The sequence below is a fragment of the Apium graveolens genome, chromosome 3 (assembly GCF_009905375.1).
Source record: "Apium graveolens cultivar Ventura chromosome 3, ASM990537v1, whole genome shotgun sequence".
Lineage (NCBI taxonomy): Eukaryota > Viridiplantae > Streptophyta > Magnoliopsida > Apiales > Apiaceae > Apium > Apium graveolens.
Genome location: NC_133649.1, coordinates 71424513 through 71446776, shown reverse-complemented (window position 1 = coordinate 71446776; position 22264 = coordinate 71424513). Strand labels below are relative to the sequence as shown.

Genomic DNA, 22264 nt, shown 5'->3' with positions numbered 1-22264 from the left:
TTCCGGTTGTGAAGGAAACTACTAGAATTCTTCTTTGCCAGAATAATCAAGTACTTGCTGCATAAGCATTGCACATCCATGAACGGACTCTAGAATCTTCTCTGTCAATCACCGGAATTGTTCCTCTAATCTCAATCATACACTTGGCAATCTACCGTCTTTCATTCATGCGATATAATCTTACCATCTCCAATTTAGACCAGCTTTCCTTACACTTCCAGAACCAATATGAGATAAATCAACATTTTTTAGGATGAATGTCTATTAAAATTTAACATCTACATAACATAACCCATTTACCAAACTGCATTTTTTTGACAAATATAACTTATAGCTTTAAAATATCTGTTCTCAGAAATTTTAACTGTGACAATAGTGCTCTAACAAACTGCATTTTACTTCAAAATAATAATTTTAAATTTGAAATCAGGCCGAATTTTAAGTTTATGGGTTCATCGAAAGTTGGTTGATAGTCTATTACTAAAACTTTATAGTATATCCCTTTCCTCGTCAAAACTCCGGCCCAATACTCAAGTCCAGTTCTAAGTATTTAAAGCAAGTCCAATAATTTCTCTAAATATCCTCAAAAATCCAAATACAAGGAATATGACATAAAATTGCACTCCAACAGTGTCTTAGGTTCCTTGTATCAATAAAACACATCTCTCATACCTTATCTTTAAGGAACCACAAGTCATCCTTTATATCATTTTTATTAATAAAAAATTGATTTCTTTCTCTTCTATTTAATTCTTTTCTCTATCTTCCTTTCATATCTCATTCAAATTTATTAGTATTATAATAATAAGGAATGAAGATAAGAACATTATTGGAGTTAAATTCAAAAACATGTCTTAAATCACCAAAAATTACTTATACTTTCCTTTTTTGATGTCTCATCTAATTCTTTACATTTCAAAATTTATCAAAAATAGTAAATGAGTCCCACCACTTTCCCACTTTTTTTTCCTAATCAATGTGTCTCACTACTTCACTCACTTTTCTTTTGCCTTTTCACTACTTTATACATATTTCTCACTTTTTTTTTTGTTTTTTCACTACTTTATATCTTAACCCGTGCACAAACTAAACGTAAATAATTGGCCGGGATAGAGGGAGTAATATTTTATGATTGGGCTTGCTCTTATACAACGCAAACATGCACAGAAATGTAAATTCGTCAGTAAGCTTGCCTGAGCCAGCCGTCTAAACCTCACTAAAATTATACTCTGCGATTTGATCAAGTCCCTGAAACAACATTTTCATCATTTGAAGCTATCTTTCGTTGACAATTTAGCGACCGTTAAGACCCAAATTGTGAAATTAATATGCAACTTGTAAGAGAATAATGCTTTGAATATATATCTAATGCGTCACGTAGTTCCTTTCTATAAATGACATCATGTCTATGCAGAACCACCTGGTACTTACCCTTTTGAACCATCTAGTTTTAAATCAAAAGGCCTTTAGTTTTGTTTCAGCAGTCCCCAGCTAAGTAGCCCACTCATATAAAAAAGTTAGGTCTTCTCCAATAGCTTCAGTTGATTAACTTTGGTCCTTATTTTAGTGTTCATGTATAGTTGTATTGCTTCAAAAGATTTCTGGAATCTAAGCTTTATCATCAGCAAGCACAAGAACTTCCACGTGTTGAATTGACAAACCTCTCCATGCAGAAATTGATCTTGGGATGATATCCCCTCTTTGTTTTTCTATTCCATGAATAGCTGTTACATATATTTAGGTCCTTAACACTCGATCACCAAAAATTATCTGAATTCTTTTTAAAACTAGTTATATGAAAACTGCAGCCTGTATATAAGTTAGGATCTCGTAAACTAATTTTGACTTTAATGATGTAAACTTCAAGGCCGGCCCTATTTAACAGTAGAAACACGGAAATAAATTTTGAGTAGCTCGTATGGTTTTAACATAATTTTTCCATACCAAATTTTGAACTCGTTCAAAAGAAACTCAAATTCTACCCGTATATATAGTATAGAAATATATGACATGTTTGTGATTTGATAAGATTCTAGTCTTCAAACTTAAGATGATGGCGATCAGAAAAGCTAATTAGAACTTTCACTAATGAATTCTTCAACTTTAAACCTTAAAAAATATGAAACAACTTGTTTGAGCATGTAAACCACAAAAGTTTGAGATGCATTCTTTAGGAAAAAGTGTATAAAAGCAAACCCAACATGGTCACTTCATTGGTGGGTTGAACATGAAAATGCAGTTTGCAATGCTGACTAGGCTGGAATTTCAGATGATGTTGGTTGCAGCTGACCCTACATTACTGTTACTCCTTACTTAGCACCAATCAAATAGTTCCACATCAGAATCCGAGGGTGAAGTTGTCAGTTAATACATTTCCGTACAAGTACTCTTCTGAATTGGAATATATTGGTCCAATCAAAGTGGACGAGAAGAATCACAACTTGTGCAAAAAGATAATATTGATACCAAACATATAATTTGTTGAAATATCACTTATTTTAGTAATTCTTTGTATGTATCCTTAATTCTTACCCAATATTTTTTATGTACCATTGCAATTTCTGCTCCCAGCCTGTCTCCTCCAATAATCATAACATAAAACCAATGTTGTTAATTAGTTAACATCGTTTTGGCCTAGTTCATACCTGTCTTTAATTAATATATTTATTTTCTATTTGTGATGGTCCCTTGGCGGGTTGCATTATTTATTTGTTAGCTAAACACATTCACACATATTCCTGTCTTTGACAAAATTGAACCTTCGACATTGTGTAAACATAGTGAGGAGACGAAGCGAGTGAGATATCATTACACCTTATAGCCGTTAGGTACATGGTGAACGTGCTTGTTTATGAAAAACAAAGCTCTGCGGATAAGTACGATTACTAAAGACACCTAAATTATTGAACCTAGCACTAAACAAAAGTGAATACTACAATAACATAGTGCCTTTCAGATTTAAAATGAACTTTATTACTACTGATGTCTCTTATAAGTATACAAGAAATACTTGCAGGCATGATGATTATCTTTAGCTGAAATTAGTCTATGTTTTTCAGTGGTTTGATTTCCGGTGTACTCGTATATATTATTAATCTAGCTTAATCAACTTTAGTTGTGCTGGTTTTAAGGTTAATCATTATGAAGTTGTGCAGCAAGAAGTTGAGAATATACCTGAAACATGGGACAGAATCAAAAGGTCATGTATATTCACGAGTCGCATATATGTGATAAGCACTGAAAATGTAATCTGGACGCTCTTTGTCCAAAATGAAACTGTTTTATGATTTACAATAGCCGGACTGTGAAATTTGGCGAAGTTTCTGGGACCGAGGAAGATCAGTTTTTTTTTTTTTTGCGTATTGTGCGACAACTGATATACAGAGGCTTTCTTCTCATTGAAAGACAACTGAGATATAGAGGTCTTCCTCTCACATGAAATATTGCGAAAATACAATAAAAATAGAGGTATTCCCTAATCCGTATTATGTGATAATACAACATTAATCACTGCTCATTACCATGCACAGCAATATTGCAAAAAATAAATGAGATGAATTTAAATATCATGCATTCTCAGGTGGAGTCGATGTAATTATTTTTATAATTTGAAGATATGTATTGTGTTCTTTCAAAATGATTGGACATAAATATTAAACAAACTAAAAGGTGATCTAAAAACAAATGAATAACATTTTGTTAGTATAAAGCTCAGGAAATTTGAGGGAGAATTTATTAAAGATTTCAGAGTATCAATGCTCTTGGTTACCAGTCCCCCAACTACAAAAATAATGTTTAATAACAATATACGGGTATATAAAAATGATATTCAATATGATTCTTTTCTATTTTCCATTGTTTTAGCATATATGGAGACAAAGAGGAAAGATATTTTTAAAAATAGAACTAAATGGGTAGAAGCTACCCTGTTAGTATATAAAGTCCTTTGCTGTGAAGAAATGGTGAAATGTGTTTGAAGCTAACATTGAGGAAGATATAGAGTGAATGCAACAGCCTCGAAGCTAGTTCAAACTAGTGGGAGGTTGTCTGCAAGGGCTAAGCACCTAGCAGATTATTCATTTTGTCAAGAAAGATAGTGTGAGATCAGTTTTCCAAAGTTTTTTTTTTTGATCTTAGGACTGTTCAACCATGGTTCGTGGGAAAATTCAGATGAAGCGAATAGAGAATCCAGTGCACCGACAAGTGACTTTTTGTAAGCGTCGAGCAGGGTTTCTGAAGAAGGCCAAGGAGCTCTCAGTGCTGTGTGATGCTGAAATCGGTGTATTTATTTTTTCAGCTCATGGAAAGCTTTATGATCTTGCTACTAAAGGGTAATTTAGTAGGCCAAATATATTTGTCCTAGGATAACATTTATTGGAATGCATAATTTACATACTGAATACTTACTCTGATTAATAACAATGTTGTTAATTCAGAACCATGCAAGGGCTTGTGGACAAGTATTTGAATTCAACTAGGGGCGCTGATCCCCAAATTAAGGATCACCAAGCCACTGAAAAACAAGTTCAGGTATCTCTCCCGGTCTCCATCCTTACCTCCACGTACAAACATATGTGTGTTTTTTAGATCTAAAGTAATTTACTGTACAAATTATAGGCCTGCGAATTCTGGACAAGGTGAATCGTACTAATATTTCTAGTAAATCTTATTTGTATTATTTTGTGAGCGATATCTTTATGGTTTTAAACTAAACGATGCATTCAGATTCTTTCATGGAACCTGAATCTTGCAGGTTTATAGTTTAGATGGGTTGTTGGTAGAATTTGACTGAAAATATGTGTATATAAATTAAATTTGGCTAAAACTGATATCTAACTTAGTAGTAATATTGTACCCTGAAAATAAAAGGCATATGTAGGCTGCACCTATGAGTTTCTGCACATTTATCATCACCTTAATCTTGATTGTAACTGTAACAATAATAAAGCTCAAAGTTGAATGATTTTCTTTTTAGACAGTGTAAGGTTGATGCAAGATCAGTTGACATATAGATGATGTTACACAACTTAGCCAATTACATTTAGCAGAACCCTAAGAAAAACATTCAGCAGAACTGAGCTGTATTAGCAGATCAAGTAAATGTATGATGATCTAAATTAATCATTTGGATCTACATACAAGTTCAATGATTTAATAAGCATGACTGAGAGTTGCCAGTGATAGTTTTCGGAGAAGTAACTGAATGAGATGTACACTGCTATATTTTCCAGGATACTAAAATGGAGATTGATGTGCAGAAAAATGAAATCGATATACTGCAAAAGAGTCTCAGGTACCACTTATTCTGTACTTGTTTATGTAATCCCTCTCTTCAAATCACTTGTTGACTTAACATTTTGAGCTACTTCAAGCTCAGAAACTAGGATAGAAAACAAAACCTTACGATAATAATTCTTAATCATTCGTTGTTTACAATAACAAAAAAAAAATACTAATAAGGAGGATTCACATGAATAGGTACATGTCTGGAGGGGGAACAGGTAAAATGACCATGGATGAACTGCATATGCTTGAAAAGAATCTTGAAGTATGGATAAGCCATATTCGATCGGTCAAGGTAAGAACAACATTTATAGTTTTTATCTTGATTAATTTTCTGTGATATTGAGGTCTCCAAATTTGAAGTATGGATAAGCCATGTTTTTATAATTTATTTTGTAAAGATCTCTAATAGTATACATCTCTAATATTGCAACATGCAGATGGATATAATGTTTCAAGAAATCCAGCTGCTGAAGAATAAGGTCAGCATTGATAAGTACCAATATTTCATTTGATACCTCACACATATTATAAAGACATTAATTACATGCACCCCAAAGATATCAAAATTTGATACCTCATAGAATATCAGATTCCGCAAGAACCTTTTATTTTAACTTGCTTTGCTGTTATTCTCGACTCAATATGGCTCCCTTTAGTTTCTTCTCTTCAAAACAGAGACCTCCAATGAAATTTAACGTGCTGCGCTCCTAACTCAGAGCATCCATTAAACCAGTCCAATAAAATGAGTATACGTTGCATATGTCAAAACACTGCTTTCCTCAGATGTCATACCATGAATCGCTTTTCTTCTTCAGAAAGTAGTGGTTACATAGTAATCAGTAGAAACTAGAAACCGCAGGTCCCCGTACTAGGTGTTTTCAAGCGGTCACTTGAAAGCAACATGTTTTCTGTTTAAGTGAGAGGGGAGTGATGATTCTAACTCATGACCTTGTCCTGGATGAAAGGGGTGAAGGATGAGTCTTTGCAATAGAAAATCCAGAATCCTCAAATATGCATCCATTCACAGTGCTTATCCTCGGCCAAGTTTACTGCAGCAACCCTGTGAGTCTTCACCTTTTCCCTATTCATTCGCTATTTAAACACCACCAGTTTCTTGGTTAGAACTGCTTGAGGTCCAGTCTAAACACGATGGACCTTGTTCACTGTAAATTTATTTAGCGCCTCCTGCATGTACACTTCATTATTCTTCTTTGGCTCTATAGTGACAGAATACTCTTTCATCTAAAGTTTTCTTATTTTTTGCCGATTGTTTTGTTTTAACAGTTATCCCTCTGTTTTTCTTTCTTGAAGGAGGAAACACTCAGAGCTGCAAATCATTATCTTAATGACAAGGTAATGGAGCAACGATAACACATTACAATTTTCTGTTGTTAATACTATACTGAAATTTTAATCGATCTATTTTCCTTTCCATTGTAGATGATCAGTCAATATGGGTTTACAAACATGGATGCTCCGGTGATAAATAATATAGCTTATCCGCTTACAATGCAGAATGAAATATATCAGTTCGGACATACAGATAATACAGCTAGTCTGTAATATCTATAAGGTTGCGTAAAATAAAAACCAAACTCATATATAATTGTCCATGGTTGCTTTCAGAAATTCAAGCCTTGTAAAACATATACGATGCATCATTTCAGTTTTTCTGTAATATATATTTCCAATGACTTGTATCTACATTGTATAGTTATTATGCTGGTTCATCAGTAAGCTGTAAATCAATAGAATGCTTATTACAGTTTAGAGTCAGGCTACATGTCCCAAATTGAATCCCATTGAGCTCTCGTATGCATTTACGATACTGACACAGATGTAAGGAGAAAGTTAAATATAACTGCATTTGGAAGCTTATTCGGAATCTAATTTGGGATGCATTTGAGAGCTTATTCGGAAATCAGTTTGGGACCTATAGCATTACAACATTTTTCGCATTTTGCTAAGTTTGATGTAAAATAGAGAGCAATTAACCAGAAACTTTTACCATATAATAAGTGGAAACAAATTCTTACTTTCAAAGTTACAAACTTGCCAGACCTATTAGTGATTTCTAATGGATGACAGTTTCTGCTCCACTCGTGACTAATATATAAGTTATCGAGAAGTTATCAAAGATTGGCAAGTTGCTGGATGTTCATTGGGTAAGCAACATCTTGATTACCAGCAAATGCTTTCCTTCCCATTATGATGTTCACTGCTGCTGTTGGGTGAAATGCATCCCAGAATACATACTGGTTCCTGTTTCGGCATGGCTGTTGAAATGGTAGACATGTAATCTGCCCTCTGTTTCTTCCAATCCCACAGCATCCTCGGTCTATGACGGAGAATCCTGTTATAATTTTAAAATATATTGAAACAATTATATGATATGTAAACGAAAGTCAAGAAGTTAACATGTTAAAACAGAACAAAATTACTTACCATACAATCTAGAGTTTCTGAGGATATCTTGGAACATATTGTGTATATCAAGATAAATAAAGTTGGAACCAGGAAGATTAGTGTTGAGATTAGTGACCATTGTCCTGAGGTTAGTATTGAAAGGTAAAACCAGTTGGTTGACTTGCTCAGAACATTTTCCAGAATTACTTTGAGCCAGAATGCTAGGAATGCACCCTAATAATCCAATCCCGCTAATTATAACTTTCCTTGCTCCGAGGTTGTAGAGTCTCTGTAAAATTAAACACATATTTAACACAACATCTAGTACTTAATAGTGAACTATAGCACGGGATTTATACCAGAACAATTTCTTTGAACATAGAGTAAACATATGCGTATATCTTACTCTTCCCGATCTAAACATTGTGCATAGCAGTGAAATATAATTGTACGTTCGAAGGGAGAGAAAAACAGAATATAGCAATAGCATGTTCAGGTATATATACAAAATGACATTTAGCTAGAAACTTACAGTGAGTTGGCCTTTGTACTGCTGAATCAAGAAATCAGCATATTGTTGGCCATTAAACTGATTGCGGGTGGGGTAATTAGGCATGAGATAGTTGTTCAAGTAATCATTGCTGCCCATTCCTACGAAGAAAATGCATTTGGCAAGTGATTGTGCTACATCAGGTGCTCCCAGATTGTCTGTTATTTTATCAAGCGTGTTCTCAAAGTTCTTAAGTTGCTGATTGAATGGTATTCGACCAACCTATACATTAAATGCATAATAAAAAAGAGACAGTTTTATTAAGCAAAACTGTCCATACCCTAGTTTCGAGTGAGACACACTGTGTATGTTTGGTTTAATTTCTACAATTTTTTCAAACTACGGTCTATGTACACCTTCAGCTCATTTCTTAAAAAAAATAAAAAAATTTCGAACAAAGTTGCAGTACTCACAAAGTTTCTTCCGGTGATATCGAGTATTCCAGCAGCAGCAGAAGCATAATTTACACCATGCAGCATTTGATCTTCGGTGGAAGCTTGCGAGTATGCTGGCGTTAAAGGCAGACCCAAGAGCTCAGCTGCATATTCAGTTGTTGACAACAAAAGCAAACGTCACATACTTGTATTAAGCAATGCACACTGACACTCTCCACAAACACATACAGTAAAGAGTTAGTTGTTACCTATTTCATCAACCATGGTGTAACCATTAGAAAAGCGACCAGTAGGACCACCCCTGAAATCAATCCCATAAGGATAATAGTTAGCCTTAGCAAGGGAAGCCAGATTGTTGTTGTTGCCATTGTCAATGAGAGAGTCTCCAAATATAAACAGTGCTGGCACCAGCTCTCTCCTTGCAGCAGTAGCAGCTTCATCACCTACTTGACCTAAACTTCCATTTCTACTAAACATCAAGATTATAAACACAAACAAACAAAGCTTCCTGATCATGTCTTTAACCATATTAACTGTGTGGGTTGAGTATGTGAGAGATAAAGGTAGAAGAGTGTTACATATTGGCTTGTAAATGTAGTAGACAAGATTAAATAGACAGAGGAAGAGTAAATGAGCTCAACTGTAATTTTCCATTTTAGTAAACATACTGCATGCTTATTTATGTATGCCTGCTGCAAGCTACGATTTCCAAGTTGGCGAGTGACCCCTTTTTTTTGCTATCTTTTATATTTTCGAGGCCTGTTATTTCATCTCAAAATGTTTGACTTTCATTTCCCACCATTAAACCAAAAATCATTTCTTCATTCTCAACAAGTTTAACATGCAAACGTTGGAATTATCTTTGGATGAGATAAAAAAAACAATTAAAAACTCCGTTAAAATTTAGTTAGATTGGAGTTGCAAATATACATTTACTTTCAAAGCAACTGATTCTGAACCCAGTTTTTCTTGATTACATGTTTCAGTTTCACATTAATTTTCATGTTTAACAGCAATTCTGCCTTGCATTTCAGTTAAAATTGACTAATTTTCTCATAAATATCAAAATGGACCATTGCCCTTTTATGCGGTTTATGGTCATTCTTGATTCTTGCATAAAACAATGAATGAAAAAGTCGATGTTAACACGGGCAGCGGAAACCGGAAACTACAAGTCTACAACTGTACATCTCTGTTTTCTCCATGCACTACATTTGTAGTTTTATTTTCTTGGAATTCGGGAACCAGAGAATTGCATTAGGTAGAAGTTGGCAGCTGAGGGTTGTCTAATGAGTGCAATGAATAATGGAAGTGACATTATAAACAATCTCTGCACTATCTTATATGCATACCATTCCTTCTGTGTATATCTCCCTGTCCATCAATAAATGAATCCTATGGTTCTCACTCTTCACATATACTCCAGTATAGGGTACGGTACTGTAATTGGGTCCAAGCGAGTAAAGTTTCGTGCCTGGCGTTATTCAAGCAATCGAGTCGATCTGACTCATTTAATTAATCGAGCCTAAACCTCTACCCGAACTCGATTCGTTAATTTCACAAGTCGAGCCGGCTCGTTTAGATTTTAACGAGTACGCTCAAGCATAAAGCCCTGCCCAAACTCAGCACGTTTAATTTCATGAGTCGAGCCAGCTCGTTTAATTAAAGGAGACGGAACCTCTGCCCTAACTCGAGCTCAGTTAAACGAGTTCGGGCCGGGTGGACTACAACTCTACTGCTGCATCAACTTCAAGTTCCGAATAAACTTTTGTGACATCATCACGTTATGGGAGCAAAACTTTATCACAACTGATACAAATGTTAATGGTATTTGTATGGTTCCAAAAAATGAAACTAATTGCCCCTTTACATACTCGCAGTGAATTACATGATAATAAAATTAAATTTGTACATTTCCACATAAACCAAAGTCTGAGGGTACAAGTGAAGACTCAGTGGTCATCACTGTGGTAAGTTTACAATCACAAACTAAGCACCAAGAAACACCTCTTACCAGGAGAACAAGCGGCTGTATATAGCAAGAATAAACGGACGAACATATTTACTCCTTAAGCTGGCAAAGGTTCCTCCATAACTGTTTAGACAAGATGAAACAGGGAATGGCCAAAAGCTGTATTAGTAAAACCTTAATATTTTCAATATGAAAGAACAAAAACAAATTTTTGTATAGATGATAGAACAATCTCGCCCTGAGATCTTCTTAGGGCAAATAATAATTATAATTCCTCCTTACCAAGGCACTTACCCATACAACTTTAAAAGCTAATTGACACTTCAAAAAATCTTAGAGCCAGTGCATCTGAATGCTTTTTTAAGAAAACAATTTGTAACATTATTTGTAATATGGATACCTATATACTAATAATATATATAGGGTGTACATAACATAGGGGTATAATTGCTCAAATTCGGTTTAATTTAAAGTCTAACCAGTCATGATAATGGAAATCCGAGGTAGTTGTGCTGATCGAAAGTGGTAGTGATGGTGATTGTCAAAGCTGTGATGGTGATATATATTGTGTACCTCTTAGAAAAAACAAATCCAGGAATCACTACGAATAATCACACAAATCTCCCGTTTCAAATTGAGGCTAAGGTTGATTTCCATTGGACTAGAACCCTATATGGCTATATTTATAATTCGACTGAAGACTGAAAACAATATGTCAACGTTGATTGCAAATTACTCAACTTCTGACTTTTATAAGTCAATGTAGACCAAGTAGCTTTGTCAGAAGCTGTTATTTTGGGTATAAAATTGTGCAATGGTGATTAGAATTTTGAAAATTCTCTGATGGTCTATACAACTGTAAACGACTTAGGAGTCAATGTGTGGAATAATTAATATCAAGTTAAAGAGTAGTTATGAGCTTCTAATAAGTTACTCGATCATCATTTTAATTTTCTTTGCCAAGTATCAAAATTTAGAAGATATGTCCACACTTGAATAGAGTCGAATTTGACTTTTAAAAGTAATCTAGCTTTTAGTTTGAGTACCAATAATGATTATGTGATGCTTTTAAATTTCAAAATTTTGTAAGAGTTCATACTTCTGTCAATAAACAATATTTTCTTTCTTTTTTAACTTCCAAGGATTCATCTTGAGAAATTAATGGATAAAATTTATCAGATAACAAAATTGTCATGAAGAAAATAACCTTTAGTTGCCGCAGAAACACCGGCTGAAGCATCCTGAGATTTCTCTTCAACCACCTCTCCAGCAACTGGTGCTTTAGTAGGCACATCCGGTAGGTCCAAATTATCTTCAACTTGTTCGGAAGATGAAACTTTCTTAGGCACCTCTGGAAAATCTTGAAGGGCCATCTGTACAAAGGTGCAAGGTATATATGTCAAAATTTAATAAGATGCAAAATTTGTGGTCAGAGTTTTGAAATACGAGAGTTAACCGGCCAAAAGAGAGATCACACTGACTTAATGTTCTCCGCCAAACAAAAAATCTAGTTACAGAGGATAATAGAATAAAACAATACTATTTCAAACTAAAATTGTAACATCTAGCGAGCTTTAAATTTCACCTACCAGAAGATCCCAAAGAAATACTTCTGATTTTAAAATAAGTTAATTGTTTCAAAATTTTAAGGTAAGTTTGAATTAATTCGAATCGACGTGATTCTTTTGACAAGAATGATTCATTTAACAAAAAAAGATTCATTTGACATTAAAAACTAACACAGTTTTGACCATTTGAAGTACCAATGTACCAGAAAACTCAAACATCTGAAGTGTGTTTTGCCAGTTATGCGAGTTTCCAATAGCGTCAAGATTATTCAGACTTATATAATAGAAAAACTCACAAGCATTAAGTACTTTGGAGCAGGTAACGTATTTCAATTTATAGTGCAGACTCCTGAAGTATTCTTTACCAACAAACTGAAGCTTAAGAGTTAAAAGCAATTACAAACCTGCGTTTCAAGATTTTCAAATTCAGCTAATACCTCTTCTTCATCTTCTGCTGACAGCTTTTCCCCCAATATTTCATTAATTTCCTTCAGAAGATGGGAAATGTAGATGAATAATAAATAATTAGTCGAGTAAACTTTTAGGAGTAATAGGCAAAAGAAAGGGAGACACAATGGTCATTATCTGAAATAAAGCACAATAAGAACCTCTAAAATATAAAAGCAAGATCACACCAGAGAATAATTGTGTACAGATGTTTCATATTCTGCTGCAAAATTATTGTAAACAAAGTCTAAGGTGATACCTTTAGGTCTCCATAATATCATATCAATTAAGGACTATTGTAATCACATCTAAAGCTGAAGTGAACAAAAAGCTGTAATGGGCACAAAAGGTTAAAGACATAAAGCTGGATTATTCTGTTTTAGCCTTCACTTTGACACTTGGTGAAAGCCAACGTAACTACTTTGATCATAAAAAGTGTTATTATTATTAAAAAAGAGTACAGCCATGCAGCTTATCACAGCTGATGTTCAGTGAGGATACTTAAAGAGGTGTAAATATAATAAAGATAATTAAACTCACATCTTGGTATGCTTTTGCTTCAGCAGTATCATCCATCAGTTTCTGAACATCGTCCAAGTTTATTTCACTTTGTATAGCTTTGATTGCATTATTTCCTGACTTCAGACTCTCGAAGACAGCCTTCTGTTTACTTGTTAATTCAATATCTGCCAACTAGAAATAACTGCATAGTTATAGAACTCACTAATATTTATGTACACAAGAAATTATTACTGGAGCGAAAGGAAAAAAAGGAATCGAAAAATATTACAAGAACCTAATTGACATTAAAACTAGAGAAACTCACTTGCTGCTCGACATTGATGAGCCAGGTATCAACTTGCTTCAATAATTCTTCTTGCACCTTCTTCTTCTTCAATGCCAACAAGGCCCTTTCTTTCTTCTTTTCACGAAGCAAGTCCTTCGCAGCTTGCTTTTCAGCATCTATCACAGCATCCAGCTGAGGGTAAAAAGGAGTGCTATGTCTCAATTTTATGTTAATATAAACAGAAAGCAAATCAATACTTGGTGAGACAGTCCCTACTCTTTTAAAGAGTTTACTAGTGCCATGTTTAGTTAAAAATTTTAACATTTTCTTACCTTCTAGATCTTCCACAATATTTATATAAAAAGCTAATTTACATCATATTTGCTTATGCACTGTACCATGAACTAGCAGATAATCGGACACAAAGTACAGATACAGCCATACAGGTCTGCTTCTGTTCTGCTATCATATAATTTAACACAAAAATAGATATTAACGGTATTTTCTGGCTGCAAACTAGATCAATAAATAACCCAACTACTATAAGACACTAATATCCCATTCCCACAATAAGTAGGAACAGAGACTTGTAGATATGGGAAACACATATCACAGCATGTATCAAATAAGTTATTTCAGAAATTTAAATATTGAAATGTCTAAAAGAACCTTAAAAACTGAGTGTACATAAGGTTGCTTATTGATTGTAATTATGACATTTATAATATATTCGAGATAAAATAACAAACATTGTAATCCATTTAGTGACCTTGATTGGGAACAGAAGTGAACATAAAGGAGCAATTTTATACATGTTAAAAAGTTTAATTATATTTAGTGTCGTAAACTAAGTGTATTAACTTGAATGTTCTTTACGTAGGGCTTGGAGTCTATTGTCCAATATGTAGGCTATTCATAATAAGTCCGATTGTTTACGGACCTTAGTCCATTAGCCTACTTATTAGGTCATTTATTCTCGATATAAGCCCAATCTATCATGTATCACAGAATATCTTGGTTTTCTTTAGTATACTGTTCTCATTGAGGATTAATTTACAGTTTGCCAAACTTAAGAAAACTAGTACAAATTTTGTGATCTCGGTATAATGCTAGCTTGCAGGATGTAAACCATTTAACACCGGAACTACCCGGAAAAATTATTATAGGATAAAGAGTATCTCAAGGTCACTCTAGAAAACATTTCTGCTAGTGCACCTTAAACTCATATAATTTAGATATTTAACTAAAAATGTGAACGCATAGAAATAAATATTCAAAAAAATAAATAGATTTGTAAATTTTCAAATGATTTAGCGACTTGGATCAATCATTTTTTAACAAAAAATAAACCATCAATCTCTACTGTTAACAACATATAAGAACATATATTGTTACAAAATCAATACTTTACAACTTAAATTTATAAAAAAAAATCTACCATAATATTTTGATATAATCCTCACATCCGTACGGTCAAACTGTTGAAAAAATCGTTAAATATCACTTTAGACCGCACTAATTTAAATTTTTTTATAGTGGCTTTTAGAAACTCTATGCCCAAAATCATAATTCAATTTACAGCTAGCTTAGGTTTACATTTTCAGAATATGTATATAGTTTACTCCTTTAGTTTTGTAATATCTATTATGCACAATTTGGGTTAAAATTCTTTAATTTCCAGATGTTTGGTGTTTAATCAAATAGCGAACGAATAGCCTTTTTAGGTTTTATCTAGCTTCCCATTAGAAAGCCACTTGTTGGAGCACAATCAAGTCAATTATGGCCTCTTAAACCCTCTTGTCCATGACTCACATTTGCACCATTATTGCTGATAAATACAATAGATACAACATACCCCCAGAAGATGCAAACCTCCAACTCAAAATCAACATTTAAATATAGAAATATAAACAACGACTTACAAATTAGTGCTCATGAACAATGTAAACAATTTCCCAACTTGATTCAACCTTGAGAAATAGTCAAATCCTGAGTTTTTTCCCCAAAAATTGGGTCAAGCCCTGAACCGGAAATAAGGAGAAGTATAGGAGAAGTAGCTGGTTCAAAACTTCAAATACAACTTGGATAATACTTATGCGTACCATGGCCCCCAAAAGATTCATTGGTGCACAAAATAGCAGTACTCTTGCTTATATACTGAACAAATTACCCTACTCTCCTCGATGTATTGCTTATATACTGAACAAATTGCTGTACTCTCCTCGATGTAGGACTAGGTTGTTACACATTCCCTTAATTCGGTTCCTAACATCCTCGTCAAACCTAGAAAGATAGGCTCATAGGTCCCTGATAGTATCAACAGTTTTTGGGTCCCCACTCCCCACACTTGACAAGTTAAGCTTTCAAAAAACCTGGCTTTAATACCACCTTTGTCCCACAAAGAGTTTCTTAACAAACCATTAGGGCTGGGAACGAACCGAACTGTTCGTTTAGCTTGCCGATATCGATAAACTCGTTCGATAAGCTCGCCGAACACGAGTTCGAACAATATTTTTTGTGTCATAATATTAACGAATTAGTGTTCAAGTTTGACTCGTTTGTTAAGCTCGAGTTCGGTGTGACAAATATAAAATATTTATAATATTATATGTATTGAAAATATATATTATCCATAATTAAAATTTTAATTATATTTTATAATTATTTAAAATAAATATTACATTGATGGGAAATATTTAATTATTAGTTGGCTCCAATTTTTTACATTTTAAAATTTTAAAAATAACTTTAATATATATATATATATATAATATGTTCACGAAATTCCGTTTGGTTTGTTATGTTCATAAACAATTCGATTTGAATCTTACCGAATTCGAGTTGGGACAAGAAATTTTGTCCGATAAAGTTACCGAACATTGTTTGTTCGGTTCTCCAAGATTTTGTCCAAGTTCGTTAAAAATTCGTTCAAGTTCGGTTCATTTACAGCTCCACAAACCATAAACATGTATGCAAAGCACAAAAATCTCCAAAATAATTTAATAATATAATAATTATTAGATTTGCCAAATTATTTTGGAGATTATTAGATTTTCTAAATTGTTTTGAAGATTTAGTGCTATGTATACATATTTGTGGTTTGACAAGTAACCTGTCTTCTAGTTTGGAGAGGAAGGGTTACCAACCTCTACCAAAATTATTCCTAGAAACTTATCTAACAAAGAGAGCTATTAATAATACAAAAACAAGGTTTAACCAGTTCAAGCCTTGGGGACTGCCACTAATCTACTTATCTCATTCCCTTCCATGCTCATACTTCGTGCCAAAACATAATTAAAAACAAAAACAAAAGACTAACAGTAATGCACTCAAGAAAATGTCACATCAAGCTTCTTTCTTTTTCTTTCTCCTCAAATGAAAAGAAATAGGCTTTCCATTCAACCTAACTCCTACTCGCTACTCATACCCGATATGGTAGTCTAATAAGGACCACTTCACTCGCAAAATGTTCAAGACGCTTCAGCCTCAGTCAAAGCACACGAGGGTGGAAGTATGTTGATTTTCACGACTAAACAGTGCCCGAAAAAAAAATAATCCAATACCAACTAACCAAGACAGCAACGCATATGGTACCAAACCATACAAATCATCGTATTAATTCTCTTCTAATTCTTGATTTTCTATTCGATACAAAAAATTTCTTTTTCCTAATCCTTCAACATAATTCTATAGGAATCATCAACAATTAAGATCTATATTCAAAGCAAAAACATGCTAGTAATAAATATTTTAGGCGGGGCAGAGCAAAATTATAGAGACAATAACTATAATTGAAAAAAAAACAAGTAACCTGTTGTTGATATTGAGCAAGCTTGCGCCTTTGGGTTTTAAGAGAAAGAATGGCTCTATCAACGTCTGTGATCTTTGGTTTCTTCACGAATATGTTACCCATTTCCCCACTAAGCTATGCGAGAGAGAGAGAGAGATTAAATTGAGTTGCAAACAGCGACTATTAACTGGAATTAAGGAAGGCTAGTGGGTTGTTGATAGGCTGGATAATCAAGGATATATAACCATATATCTAGGTATAGATTGACCCCTAAATTTGTTTTTTAAGGGAGGTCACGGTCGTCGGCGGTACAAAACTAGCCGCCGGCGATTTCTTCTTTTTCCACAGAGTCGTCGAATGAGTAGTATTATGGGTCACATTTTAGCATCTTTAAATAAAAATTATTTTTTTTAATAAAAAATTTATTTTTCTTCACCAAAAATTTAAAATGAGAAATGATATGTCCAAATTTTTTTCCCAAAAAATTCCCCAAATGCTGATGTGGTGTATAATAAATAGTAATTTTTCTAAATATAATATGAGACCCGCGTGCATTCATATGCGCCAACAAATTAAAATATTTTGGAAAACCTAGCACTACTCATCTAAAATTATTAAAGATCTTAATTCATTACGTTATTTATCAGGATTTACATTAGCATTGTTCTCCCCACATGTTACGAAACTTTAATTATACATTTCTTGGAAATTATATTGAATAATTATTATAGAGAATCATATAATTCATTATTTGATATTTTTATCGTATTCTGTTTAATAAATCATTATTTTTACAAACCTGTATTACATAAATATATAATTGTTAATAAATAAAAAATACAATCATAATGATAATATTATAATAATATTGTAATATTAAAATTACTCCGATTAATCCTCGAATTTTAATTAATCCTAAATCAGTAGTTCAACTGATTATGTCTGATTTCAGATTTTTATAACATAACTTGTATACATAAATAATATTAATTATATTTTTCCAAGAAACATAAACCGAAAATAAACCAAACATCATTAGTATACCCTCTGCTTAGGGCGGGGTCTGAGTAGAATAAAATGTACGCTGAACATATAAGGGAGACTGTTTCGGTGATACCTCCGGCTTAGTATAAGACAAGATACATGTGTATATGTGTCATATACCTGAACTCGTGACGTTCTTCACATGAGACTTAGCACGATAGTCAAAGATCTTCCTAAAAAATGGACATATCGAGAAGTAGAATATTAATTTATCTAAACAAAAATGTCAAAGTACAACAACATACATACATTGAAGAAAAGGGAAATGATACAATACGTAGGATGATCGTCCTTAAGGGAGATACGATAAACATGTTGAACCCGAAAAACCAATTCCTCAAATTCTTGAATGTGGGGAAAGTTCTGATTTCTTGGAAATAATGATGAACTACTATTTTGATTAGTTTCCCTGGCCAAAATGTAGAACTACCATTGTGTTTATAAGTCACCAAATGATTAAATCAGTCTTTATAAATCGTGAACAAAGTAATGATGATGATATAATTGACTGACCGATTGAATCAAACTTAAACCACACCTTCTCGGCCCATCCATTTGAAGGGTTTCGAGGCATAAAATGCAACATAAACTATAATAAAAATCAGAAAACCCAGAATTTTCGAAACCCTATGCAGGATCCATACGAAAAATAGATATTTAATTTGTAAATCAGATTATTTACCTTAAGAAGTTTTACGCATTTGTTGACTAATGGAGATCCAAAATTTGTTCAATCACCACACATTCTGCTCTCACGACCAACGCTTTATCGGTATCCATACGAATGCTTGAACTCAAGGATCGGATGTGTACTGGCACAAAGTCGTTTCTTCTTTGCTCTCTCCATCTTCTCTCTTGATGGTTCAGACTTTTTTAATAATGCATTGTGTTAAAAATCAACCATAAGACATATTATACAAAGAGTAGAAAAACGGGTTATAACTTCTAACTAATTAGAAGTTATTACTAATTCGAAATTCCTATTTGTATAATAATTAAGTCTCACTTAATTATTTAACAACTGAATTTCATAATTAATATTAGTAAATTCGAATATCATTATTTATCTAATTAATTAAGTCAAACTTAATTAATATTATAAATAATTCAAATTACTTTAATTATTTAAATCTAATTTTTTATTAAATAATTCTTCAAGCATTCTTTATATGTGACCCTATAAGTTATTATTACGTTGACAATGAATTTTAAATCTAATTTAAAATCGTAAACAATGAGCGACATATAGTAATACATCATTACTATTCAAGTAATAATAATTAATCGATGATCGATTAAAACTTTCGTGAATATTGTACAATGTAATATAATCCTTTTAACCACATATTATAAATTAAACTAGAGGCATGTAATGTGTCATCATTATCGATGTTTAATTCAGGTTTTCTTGATCAATGAGTAGACTATGGTATCAAATCAAGAGCTGAGCGTGACCACACATTTTATAGTGTAGTTCACACAAGAGGCTAATAATATCACTCCTAAAATTAGGATTGTTAAATCCTTTCTAGATAATTCATATTTTTATATGATTCATAATATACCTGAAATACACTTTTATCATTACCCGGTCAAATGTAACTTTTAATATAATCAAAGTACATTAATTCTCATCTAGAAATGTAATGATTTCAAGTTTAAGGATCATTACATCATTATCACAGTGAGGATTACTTATGATACAACAAACATGTAGAATCTCACATTGGGTCTGTCCAACACCATATATAGTTACATCATGTGTTCTAAAAATCGGTCTAGGCGGCCGCCTAGGCGCTAGGCGGAGGGAAAACGCCCGGAGAAGTGGCTACGCGGGAATTTAGGCGTTTTTTCGAAAAGTCGGTCAACCTCGGATTAAGGCAGGTCAAAATCCGCCTAGGCGGTCCAAATCGGTCAAAAAAAAATTTTAGATGGTAAAAGAAAATGAGGGCATTATAGGTAATTCACAAAACAAAACAAATAAATATTTATTTTAAAAATAGGTAGATATTTGGGAGAGTAGTTACAGAGTCACGATACCCAAATTAAGCTCCTGTTTCCCTAATTCTCTTCGTGACGATAGATAAGTTCTTCAAGTTCTCATCTCTATTTCACAATTTGATATGGTTAATTACATCCCCACTTTAAGTTTTCTTCACCAATGCTTATAATGTATTGTATAAGTATATATTTATACCATTGTAGCTTGTAGGCTTGTATAGATTCGACGATTAGTTGATTTTTCATTCGTTATATACTTATATTTATATGGGTTAGTGTTCTTGTGTTGTTAATTGATTTGTATTTTCTTGTTGTTGTTGTTGGGAGATGCAGAATCCAGAATTTTGAAAGAAAGCATTTTGAACACAAATGATATATCCCTGGAGGGCCTGGACTGAAAAATTCAATTAATATTTAATAGTGGTCTCAGTTTCATGGTTTTATACTTATATTAGTATAGGAGTGCTGTTGTGAATATGTTGTGTACTTGATGATCACTTAAACAAAACATCTAAGTAGATTTTACTTAGTGAAATAATGTAGCACTCGACGGATAAGAATTATAGTCCCGACGGATGATTAACTTATTATCCATCGAGTGAGTAGCTTATGTAATAATAAGTTTGTAGCACAGTGATGTATGCACCTTTGTATAGAATCTGTGGTAGCATATAAGTCATGTTGACTTTAACTAGATATGCATAATAGGTTGATTAATTGTACATAAGTAATGTCTTGTAATTCTGTATAAGTGAAATGAAGTCAAGTGCCAAAATAGCTACCGAAGGATGATTAACAAAACCTTCGACGGATGATCAAATGACTATCAACGGATGTTTAACATAGCAGTCGACGGATGATCAATTAAGTCATCGACGGATGATCTGAAAGTCGACAGATGATCATATCAAGAATTCAAACATCAGTTGAACAGTGAAAGCTGACACACAGCCGTCGAGTTGTATACAAACACATCGTGGAAGCCCATTAACTGGGTAATAGAGGAGAAAAACATCAAAGATTAAGACTACTAGATTTTATATTTGTTCAGTCTTTTTGACTTTGTAATCTTGGTATTATATAAACCAAGAGAGTAGCAAATAGAAAAATAACTGAGATAGCTGAGAAACACAAAAACAGAGAAATCTTTGTAAGCATAATCTTTAGCATTTCCTGTATTCTCAGCAGTTCTATTTTGTAAGCAGCTGTGAGCATTTCTGCACACAGAGTCCTCTCGATATATTATATATATCTCTGATGGAATTGTTTAAATCCACCAGAAAGTTTTTAAAGACTCTTGTTTTTAATTACTTGTGTTTTGATTCATTTAAGTTTATATTCCGCATTGTGCTAATCAAAACAAATATATCAATAATCGAGTTGAACATTTTTATTTCAAGAAAAAGGTTCAAGAATTCCATTCAACCCCCCTTCTGTAATTCTTGCTACATTGTTAAGGGACTAACAATTGGTATCAGAGCAAGCTCTTAATCTACAAAGAGTTTAAAGATCAAAACAATTCAGCAAGATGAACAAGAAAGATGTTGGAGTCAAGATACCTTTTCTTGATAAAGATAATTACCATCATTGGAAGGTAAAGATGCATCTTCACATGCTCTCTCAAGATGAGGCCTATGTGGACTGCATAGAAAGAGGCCCCCATGTTTCAATGAGAGCTGCAACAGGAAATGAGCTGTAATAACCCCAATTTTTGGGAAATTTTGAAACCCTTATGAATAGTGTTTTTGCTGAATGAGAAAACTTTTCATGCCACACTATATAGGGGTTCTGGTATGGATATTCTGAGATTTTATTAGTACTTTATATGGGATATAAGTGTATGTAAAGATCGTCAGAATCCAAATCCGAACACTTTGATTTTTTCCGGAAATCCAATAGATACGGAAAGAATTGAGTATAAGGTAACAGGATAAAAGGATTTAAATTAAAGGATTATAATAGAGGATCATAAAAAGGAATATAGTGTATTGAGAAAGGTTAAGGGAACCTAAGTAATA

The 22264-nt window shown here is 33.2% G+C and overlaps 3 protein-coding genes across 4 annotated transcripts; 1 reads left to right on the top strand and 2 right to left on the bottom strand.

The window, feature by feature from the left end:
* The first annotated feature begins 3867 nt into the window (after positions 1–3867).
* Positions 3868–7160, top strand: LOC141712412 (agamous-like MADS-box protein AGL12). 2 transcript variants are annotated; one of them, XM_074515339.1, is made up of 7 exons: positions 3868–4331; positions 4437–4530; positions 5232–5293; positions 5479–5578; positions 5724–5765; positions 6571–6639; positions 6727–7160. In XM_074515339.1, the coding sequence occupies exons 1-7, from the start codon at positions 4150–4152 to the stop codon at positions 6847–6849; spliced, it is 672 nt and encodes a 223-aa protein (XP_074371440.1). In that variant the 5' UTR covers positions 3868–4149; the 3' UTR covers positions 6850–7160. The 2 variants fall into 2 exon arrangements, with proteins under 2 accessions (XP_074371440.1, XP_074371441.1); XM_074515340.1 differs by having other exon boundaries at positions 3873–4331; positions 6598–6639.
* Positions 7161–7276: 116 nt separating this feature from the next.
* On the bottom strand, positions 7277–9247 carry LOC141712411 (GDSL esterase/lipase At1g71691-like). The gene is made up of 5 exons (XM_074515338.1): positions 8886–9247; positions 8656–8780; positions 8225–8464; positions 7732–7981; positions 7277–7639 (listed from the first exon to the last, which is right to left on the bottom strand). The coding sequence occupies exons 1-5, from the start codon at positions 9163–9165 to the stop codon at positions 7419–7421; spliced, it is 1116 nt and encodes a 371-aa protein (XP_074371439.1). The 5' UTR covers positions 9166–9247; the 3' UTR covers positions 7277–7418.
* Positions 9248–10447: 1200 nt separating this feature from the next.
* On the bottom strand, positions 10448–17578 carry LOC141712410 (vacuolar protein sorting-associated protein 20 homolog 1-like). The gene is made up of 6 exons (XM_074515337.1): positions 17223–17578; positions 13451–13603; positions 13165–13317; positions 12582–12665; positions 11817–11982; positions 10448–10732 (listed from the first exon to the last, which is right to left on the bottom strand). The coding sequence occupies exons 1-6, from the start codon at positions 17322–17324 to the stop codon at positions 10707–10709; spliced, it is 684 nt and encodes a 227-aa protein (XP_074371438.1). The 5' UTR covers positions 17325–17578; the 3' UTR covers positions 10448–10706.
* Between the last annotated feature and the right edge of the window lie 4686 nt (positions 17579–22264).